This window comes from Rhipicephalus sanguineus, chromosome 3, assembly GCF_013339695.2.
Source record: "Rhipicephalus sanguineus isolate Rsan-2018 chromosome 3, BIME_Rsan_1.4, whole genome shotgun sequence".
NCBI classification, from domain to species: Eukaryota; Metazoa; Arthropoda; class Arachnida; order Ixodida; family Ixodidae; genus Rhipicephalus; species Rhipicephalus sanguineus.
Window position 1 is genome coordinate 195,495,199 of NC_051178.1, and position 9,985 is coordinate 195,505,183.

Sequence of the window (9,985 nt, forward strand, 5' to 3'; positions counted from 1 at the left end):
TGATTGATTGATTGATTGATTGATTGATTGATTGATTATCCGGAGGTCTGCGTGCCCAAACTTCTAGCTCACAAAAAAGTAAGACCGCAGTAGCAGTCTTACACAAGTTATTCTGAAAATATGGTTCAGACCCACTTGACAGGTTTGGCCAAGAATAGAACTAATTAAAATTATTCTATGTAAGGAAGCCTGTCGCATACTGGAGGGCAAAAGCATCACCACCCACACTCTCACGTGGTTCCCCGCTCACATGGGATCCATCAGGGGAGGCCCCACAAACCTGAACGTGCTGGCCCACTCCAAGGCGCGAGGTCTCGCTTTCCGCGACCACGGAGAACTCCCTCGCCGGCCCTCAGTTGTGGAGAACAGAGATCATCCGACCACTTACAACGAAATTACGCAGCACTTCTATCTCGGCAAAAGAGACTTTCCCCTTCCTAACAAGAAATTAAATCGAGCGCAGGCATTGATTCTCAGGTTACTGCAGACGGGTTCGTATCCCAGCCCGGCTTTATTACATAAAATTTATCCCGACATTTATCCCAATAGCTCCTGCAGGCACTGCAAAGAATTCGCTAGCCTATACCACATGCTGTGGCGTTGCCCCTCGTTACACGGCACGGACCAATCCAATGAAGACAAGTGGCTATCCGCTATGAAGAGCCCCGATGTCGGGTCACAATTATGGGCTGTCCAGAGGGCCCACGATGCGGCGGTCGGGCTTGGCCATGACTGTCCCAACGTGGGAGCGGCCCGCTGCGCGTTGAGTATAGTGCACCTCAGGACTTACAAAAGTTTCTCATCCATCCATCCATCCATCCATGTAAACTATCACTACTGAGAAATCTAGGATTAGTGGAAATAAATTTACCATAATCATTTTCGAGGTCTTCATCATTACAAAATTGCTTCCCTCTTCCCCCAGATTGTACAAGTAGAAGAATTGGAGAAGCGCTAATATGCTTCGCCGGGGAGTGCTTGCGAATTATATCCGTTTGCTGTTTACTGCAGTATTTGCCTGAGAAAAAGAAAGTATAACGCAATACAAAAAAATCGCAAGCCCATAACAATTTATTGAAGTAGTAATCTACCTAGGTACCTTCATAAATGCGCACGATATAAGCGAAAAACATCATGTTTGCTTCGGTGCGAAGGTGCCACGTGGCATACAAAGTAATATACGCATCGTATTAGTCGAAGTAGGAGCATTTCGTTTTAGGGTTCATCCTCGAATTTGGCGGACATTTGAAGGCCGCCGCGAAAGGAGCAAAGTTCCTCAATGCCTTGTTGCAGTCCGCGCGAAAGCGTCTCAACGTGTTCGGTAAGTTGCACATCGTGAAGCAGGCCGTGACGAAGAACACTCGTTCGGCGCTCCACTGCCTGGAAATCGCCGCGCCGTCGGTGGATGACGCCAGGAAAGCTGCGTGCGCAACTTCCAGAGCGGGAATCTCGGGAAAGACCGCATCGAACTCGGGTCGCAGACACGACGCCTTATCGGCCGAGGCTTCCTTCCAAATCTCCGTAGGCCACGTGTCGAGAAACTTACCGTCGCGGTCGAACGCAGGCGCGTCAAAAGCCTTGACCATTTCTCGCGCGAACGTGAAGCCAATGCCGCCGTATAAAGCGGCTCTACTGCCCGCAGCCTGGTACCAAGGGGAGAAGAGAGCCGACGCTGACACCCGAACCACGTTCGACAAGGGGTCGTACTCGAAGTGCGGAAAGGCGTACGACCGTGGAGAGTCGTTGCTGCGCTTGTAGGTGGGACTTCTGCGCATCTGACGCCACTTCGTGACCGATCTGATCCAATGCTGCGTAAATGTTGCGTTCTTGTAGAACCAGGAGTCGAAAGTCTTGGAGAGAACATCGTCGTCCAGAGGCTCGTTCGGCGGCCAGATGATAGCTCGCTGATTCCTCAGCTTGTTGGCAACCATTTCCACCGACCCATTGTCGGCCCACAAGACTCCGTTCACTTTCGCGATGGCAGCTTCAGTGATGTTCGTCAGCTGCTCGTCCAGAAACGCCCTCGCCGAGGCGTCAAACTGCGGCAGCAGTGCTACGGCCGTGACAAGCCAGCGATACGCTCTTTCGATTTGGGTGGAGCAGAAGTTGCTCCCCTCCATCTGGGCCCGTCTCTCGCTGCCGTACTTAGCCAAGAGCAACTCGGTGCCGGCGAGCGGAGCGATTAGCTGTACGAGTTCCCACGAGACGTGGTCGAGAAGTTGCTCGCGGCTGAAGTTGGCAAACATCCTGTCCACGACAGCGAGAAGTTCTGCATCCATGGCCGTCACGCCGTCCGACGATACGAACTTTCCGTGGCCGACCAAGTTATCGTTTAGGGCGTCAGTCCATTGACGGACAGAAATATGAGTTGTGTAACTGCGGATGTCTCCGAGTAAAGTGTGCGTAGGATGCTTTAACTCGCCGTTTTCAACGTGGATGAAGTCCCTGTAGATCGTTTTTTGCATTCTGCTGATGTTCAGAATGGCACCGAGGGGTCGCATCGTTTCATCGGACGCAAATGCTCGGTGAAAACCGGACCAATACTCTACGAACTTGTCCGTGTGCAAGATGCCTGCCACGTTATGCCATCGCGCACTAAGGACCATTGCCGGCTGCAGGAGCAGGTTTCTTCTATCCGCAATGTCGGTGGTGTGTCGCGACAAATCGACTCGGAACCAGATATCGATGTCCCAGTTGAACACCAGATCGAGCATGACGCCCAACGGTTCGACTCCTGGCAAAGGTGGCTCTGGCCAGGGAATCTTGAGGTCCCGCATGAATTCTCGAATCTCGGAAACTTCTCTTCTGGCCTCTTCCGTGGTCCGCTTCTTCATGCAAGAGTCGAAGAGTATCGCTAATCGTTTCGCGATGGGCAAGCTGTTCGCGCCTTCATCGAGTCGCTGTCGAAACTCCCGAATCCAGTAATGATCGGCATGACACATCATGGCCGAGCCGGCCCATGCACCTTCGATTTTTGGCGTCCAACGCGTACAGGCGTACGCCTCGAAATCGTCGCACGGATCGACGCTATCGTTCACCCAGGCGGCGATGGTGTCGGCTTGGTCGCGGCAACTCGGCGTGACACATGGCCTGCTGCCTCTCAATGCACTGGTGATCGCCGAGCGCGGCATTAGGTAGAGGAGGAGCGCGCACGTGATCGCCATGATGGCCGCAGCTTCGGCTGCGACCCACTTGCACGTGGTCTTACTCCGCCTTCGAACGCCACGTCGTCCCTGCAGTACTGATGAATCCTGAAACGCAAAGCACCGGCTTTTATAAGTCATGAGTGCGAAAGACTGCTGCCTAAACTATACTTGGAAACTCTGTCCAAGTGCACCCACTAAAAAAGTTCTTATCCGCAGCTGCCAGCCATGCGTGTTCGAAGTCGTTCGTTTTATTAGCAAACACGGCCAACCGATGATAAACAGCATACTTACGAAGGAAAATACGTGCCAATGGCCACAACCGTATTCGCAAAAAGCTTTTATGCTGGAATTACTCGTTATTAAACATTGAAGTCAGCCCAGCTGTTCGATATAAGCAGCGGAGGTGACGGGCTAATGGCAGATAGCACTTACGAACGACAAGCTTTGCGATTTCAGTACTTGAAAAACATACAGACTTTCTTATTTGTATATCCAAGATGGCCGTGCGCACGTCTTTATATGTGATATATACGGGCGATTTCGCCGATTATCCTGTTCCTATCTTCCATCTGTGCCCTGTCATATAGTTCGAAGACAGCTTCTGGAAGTGCCGTGCTAGAATATGCAGGAGCCGCGCTCCGCTAACCAGGGGGCGCAGCCAGGGGGTTGGAATCTTTCAAAATTTCAAGTGTATATACACACGCATACATACAAACGCACGCACGAACATACATAAAGTATGGTTGAAACCTCCCCCCCCCTCCCCCCGAAAAGAAATTCTGGCATCCTTACTGCCGCTAACCAAGTATAGTAACTCTTATAAATGCGCATACGAATTCTTATTTTAACGTATGTCAGCCTGTCGTGTATTTACTTTAATAACAGGCACACTCTACTTGTCGTCCTTGTTCAAACAAAAATACAAACCGGAGCCATATAAACAGTGGCGATATGGCAATGGCCATAAACGTCGCTTTAAGTACGCATCTATGATTACGTTTCGACTATATAGTGCTCTTGTAAATTTTCTATCGACCAATATGTCGTATGTTTTAGGACATAAGACAATGAGTTCTCTACAATTGAGTGCGAAAATCAGAGCCCATATCACGAAAAAGGTTTTACGCTAAAACTGTTCGAAAGCCGGGATCCACACACTCCACATGTTCGTCATGTGATGATGATCACCATGTGACGACGTCGCTCAATGACGGCGTCATTAGTTCACAGAACGCCGACATTTGTGACGTTATCATGACGTCATCGCGTGATGTCGCTTGTCAAAGGTGAGTCGATCCCGGAGGCACTGCAAAACAACGTGAAGTGCAGAAAGTGTCCGATCCTGGAGGCAGTACATAATCACGCTATAGGTGCAGAAAGTTAGCATAGGAGGAGGGGGTATCGATACATTCGATTGAGAAGAAAAATAAGATGACTTTCGCCTTCGAGTCGTCTTAGGCAAATGCATAAGGGACTGAGTGACTTTTGTTATATCATCAGCTGCTTATGACATACCGCTAAACTATAAATGTCGAACGTGCAAACCTTCATCGCGGTCACGGTTGTTTGTCGTCGAGACAGTTGCGAAGAGAATTCGCTGGGTGACATAGCTGCCGAACCACTTCGCTGCATCGCACCCAAGTTCATCCCGGTCAGGCTCCTCCTCCCGAGCGGAGTTCTACCTCTGGTTTCACGAGAGGTCTGCAAGTGCGGCTTGGTCATCGACTGGATAGTATTGACCGGTCGAGTGGAGACGCTGGTTCCACTGCAGTCTGCTAACGAGCTGCCCCCTGCGCTCACTTTGATACCCGAAGCGCGTGGATGGATCGGGCCAGACCCGAGGTTGTCGGCTGCAATATTTGATCCTGCGAGAGTAACACAAAAGTGAGAGAACAGTTTGCGCGCATCGCCCCTGACATCTCCCACATTTCCTCAACGTATATAAACCTTGTGCATGACACATAGATACTTTTTTAAAAGGCGAAAGCCTTAGATGCCTAACCAAAGGCGAAAATTGACCGTCGGCGTCAACCGTCGTCTCGCGGCGTCGGCAACATCACGAGCGATGTAAAAAAAACACCATCACGTCAGGACGTCATCATGACGTCACATAACGCTAAAATTTGTGACGTCACATAACGTGACATTACATGATGTCATCGCATGTCGTCTCTCGGTCGAAGGTGGGCCGGTCATGGAGGCAGTGCAAAACCAGGTGAATTGCAGAAATCTTGCAACGTCTCCGATCGTGGAAGCAGTGCAAAACCGCGTTAGGTGCAGAAAGCTTTCGGAGCGCAGTAAGAAAAAGATGGCTTTCGCCTTCTAGTCGTCTTAGGCGAATTCATGAGAAACCCTGCTAGTTTTGTTCATACAACCCCCTATTCGCAATAACAGCGTCGTTGCAGGATGGTACGCTCACCAGAATCGGAGCCTTCCGCTAGACTGGCTTTGGCCAGCCTCTGCTGCGACGCCTTCTTACGGGAGCTAGTGCTGCGAGGCTCCTTGGACTCGGTTCCCGCACTGCTGTCATCGCTTAGGCTCACCGAGGCACCCTTCGATTTCGGTGTGCGAGACCTGGCCTTGAGAGAAGGCGATGGCTTGGCGCCCCTGCTTTGCTCGTCCATCCTCCTTGTATTCGGTAGTCTTCCTCAACTATCGAAGCGGCTCGTGGTTAAGAAAGGGCACGCGCCCCGCGTCCTCTTCTTTCTGCGTTGCGTGCGCTTGAGGCTAACTTCGATATTATCGTCAATTTCGTTATTATTATTATTATTATTATTATTATTATTATTATTATTAAATGCCAAGCATTTCTTAGCGAACCCAATCCACTTTGAGCGTTTCTATCTACGTATCTGTCTGTCTATCTCACCTCCTTAGCTGGGTGTAGATCAGAATTGGCATTAGAGGGTAAGAGGGTTTGACGAATGTGACTGTCTGGTAACGGCATGAATAACGTGAAGATCCTGTCGCGTACGTCGTCAAACCCTTTCCTCCAAGCACATGTGGCACATACTCGTATACCACGGGACACGGTATAAGCGGGTATGCGCCACAGGTGATTGACAGTTTATATCTTCCCAGGAACGGCGAGAACATACTTTTTGTGATTTAAATGCGAGAGCGTACAGAAAAACCGACATCGATAGCGTTGACCCGTCGAATGCGAAGAATAAAAGTCATGATTTCAGCAGGAATCGAACCCAAGCATTCTGCGTGGCAGTCGGATATTCTACCACAAAGCCACGCCACGTCTTGAAACTGCTTCTGAAAGAGACCCTATGCAGGCGTAATGTCGGTGCAATGTCAATTGTGGTTGCAGTGCTGGCTATATAATTTTATAACAAAGTAATAAAAACGCCAGGCCTGCGCGGAAAGCGCAGCACAGTTGCAGCGAAAGCTGGAAGAGCGGCATTTCTAGAGCCCGTTATAAACTCTATTGTGGCTACTAATACAAGTACACTATCAGCGAACCCACTACGCCACAAATCATAATTTTTGTGACGTTGGGAAGCACCCACCACAACATTGCTCGTCATTCTGCGGAGAAGCGAGGCACCATCTCTAAGGCATCATGTGCAGTTTCTTGATGCGACGGCTGATGACGATGAAGAATTATGACTGAGCTTTTGTAATGGGTTGGAAGCTTTGGTGGACCCACTACTTACGTAATCCGCATTGTGTGACGCCCGGTCGTTATTTCACTCTCCCACCACACTTTATAACATACGTTAACGTGAGAAAGAGAAAGAGAGAGGGAATTAACTTTATTGGGACCCTGAGGAAGAGAGATAAACATTTTAATGAAGCTGGAGATGTTTGCCTGGCTGTTCGCCTGACATGCTACTTCAGGTGCTGGGTGACTATTATGATATATACAGTGATAAACGCATGACACATACAGCCACACAAATTTATGAAGTTTCGTTCAGGCTCGTGGGCCGCAAGAACGTCAACAGCGCTTTCGTGGCACGTAGCGCACAGGTGCTGCTTTGCCATGGGCCCAGAACATGTCGCAACTCCGATCACGAGCCCCGTTGAAGATGCAAGGCCGCCTTCAGAAACTGTCTCTCTGATGCGTATCGCTTGTATTCACAAAGAACATGATGCAGATCTTCTTGGACGTTACATTGGACGCACATTGGTGAGTCCGACAGCTTAATCTTGCTCCTGAAGTAGTTGGTGTATGCGACGCTTAGTCTGATGCGGTGGAAGCATATGGATCACAGGAGCCTTATGGGCTTCCTTGGCAACCAACAGAAGTGCACTTGCGAGGAACGCACTATGCTATAAATCATCATAATTTTTGTGAAGTTGGGAAGTAGCCACTATGCAATTTTTCGTAATTCTGCGGAGAACCGTGATACCCACTAAACACCTGTAAATCATTACGTGCACTTTGTTGATGCTGTAGCTGATGACGATGAAGAATTATGGCAGGGCCCTTTGTAATGGGTTGGAAGCATTCAACAACCCACTCGTTGCGCAATTCGCATTGTGTGACGCTTGGTTGTTATTTTACTCTTCTACCACACTAGATTACATATGTTAATGCGGTTTCTTCCGTATATGAAGCCTGTATATAGGGTCTTTTCGCAAGGAAGTTTCAAGCACCGGCATGGCTCTGAGGTAGAATACTGGGCTCCCACGCAGAGGGCTCAGGTTCGAACCTCGTTCCATCCGGGATATTTTTTCTTATTTCGCGTGATAGTGGTTACGGACACCGTCGGCGGCGGCGGACTGCTACGGCGCCAAAAATGGCGCCGTAGTTATATGTTTTACAGCTTTCGCTGTAAAACATTATATATGTTCTCCTATATGTATATGATACCGGCGTCGTGCCGGGTAAACGTCAGTTGTGGTTCCAGTGTTGGCTCCGCTTTTGTAGAAGTCATTACATTTTTATTTTTATGATTCAGCAAGCTATATTCAAGCGTTGCCCGACCCCGGAGGAATACGCTAACGAAAATTACGTACGATATTCACATCATCGCACCATAAAGTGCACTTCGTTTCGATAATACTGACGTCTGTGCTCTAATGTGAGCGCTGACGTTACGTCAGACCATAACTTACCCTTTAAACGCCAGTGTAGTGGACGTGCCTGAAGCCACGATGTGCACTCAACTACTACGCTTACGAAAACACGCCGATCCACCTCGTAACGCTTGGCTTAAAGCCATAAAATGCAGCATAGACAACTACTTGCTCGTTGCTTCGCATGAAACCGATTCCCACAAGGCGTGGGATCTGCGGAATATATTATTATTATTATTATTATTATTATTATTATTATTATTATTATTATTATTATTATTATATTGTTCTCCATCCAGCGAGTGGAAGGAAGAGTTCAGCTTTTTTCGAACTCTCTCTAAACGCCTATATAAACGGGATCATAGTTCGTACATTCAATTCTTAGAAAAAAGCGCCTCTGACAGGCCGGCTGAGTTTTGGAAGTATGTACGTAAACGGTCTAGCAAAAGCGGAGAGTCCTTCAGACTACTGGACTCAAATGGGGTAGAAGTGCATGCCGTCGCTGACTGTTTTGCCACACATTTCTCATCCGTTTATAAGGCCTCAGACTCCAGCACTGATATCAGACAACAGCCCAAGGCAGTTAGCTCATCCAGTGCTTTGTCGCTGGATGAAAATCTTATCAGCGAATGCATTAAGCGCTTAAAACCATCCTTATCATGTGGCCCAGATGGCATCCCCTCCGCCATACTAAAAGCATATGGTACTATATTTGTCGCAGTACTGACTACGATATTTAATAACTGCCTGGACACTTCCACATTTCCTAGCATGTGGAAAACTGCTCGTGTTTTCCCAGTATTTAAGTCGGGCTCTAAGACAGATGTTTCTAATTATCGCCCGATTTCTCTACTATGTGCCACATCAAAGATCTTCGAACTGGCTCTTCACAAAATATTGTCTTTTAGTGTGAAAAACGCACTGATTCCAAATCAACGTGGTTTTCTTGCTGGCCGCTCAACTACCACAAATCTTGCTAGTTTCATGACGCAGATCTCCACACCTATTTCTCAGAGAGGACAGGTTGACGTAATCTACTGTGACCTGAGCAAGGCTTTTGACGTAGTCAGCCACACACTGATTATGGTTAAACTTGCGAACTTTGACGTTGACTTGTCGATTGTGAATCTCTTGCACAGCTATCTGCTCAATAGATCTTGTTATGTTGCCGTAAATGGCCAAACCTCTTCTTTGTATAAAGTGACTAGTGGGGTCCCTCAAGGGTCGGTATTAGGCCCACTCCTATTTTTAATTTACGTTAATGATGTTTCTTTTGCCATTCGTAATTCTTCTTTCCTCTTGTATGCCGATGACATCAAGATATTTAAGGAAATTCATTCAGTTAACGACTGTCGCTTGTTGCAGTCAGATTTGTGTTCTTTTTCCGAATGGTGCAACGGCAATAACCTTTCTCTAAATACCTCAAAGACAAAATTCATGTCTATCACTCGCAAAACATCTAGCGTGTCATTTCAATACTTTGTCAATTCTGTGCCGTTATGCAAGGTTTATGAAATCAGTGATCTTGGTGTTGTTGTTGACAGCGCGTTAAACTTTTCTTCTCACGTTAAGCGTGCTGCTATGCGGGGCCTTCGTTCTCTCGGATGTGTTTGTAGAATATCTCGAGAATTCAGGTCTCCCGTGGCCCTACACAAATTGTACACGGCAATATGTCTTCCGCAACTTGAGTATGCGTCCGTGATATGGAATGGCATTGCTCAATCCAGCGGTAACACCATTGAACGAGTCCAGAAAAAATTCCTCAGCATATATAACCATCGCTTTGCTAAAAATGACTCTGGATC

The 9,985-nt window shown here is 48.1% G+C and overlaps 1 protein-coding gene across 1 annotated transcript; it reads right to left on the minus strand.

Moving 5' to 3' along the window:
- Positions 1-1,190: 1,190 nt before the first annotated feature.
- LOC119386227 (phosphate-regulating neutral endopeptidase PHEX) lies at positions 1,191-5,770 on the minus strand. Its single transcript, XM_037653559.1, has 3 exons — positions 5,566-5,770; positions 4,947-5,011; positions 1,191-3,251 (listed from the first exon to the last, which is right to left on the minus strand). Exons 1-3 carry the CDS (start codon positions 5,768-5,770, stop codon positions 1,191-1,193), a joined length of 2,331 nt encoding a protein of 776 aa, XP_037509487.1.
- Between the last annotated feature and the right edge of the window lie 4,215 nt (positions 5,771-9,985).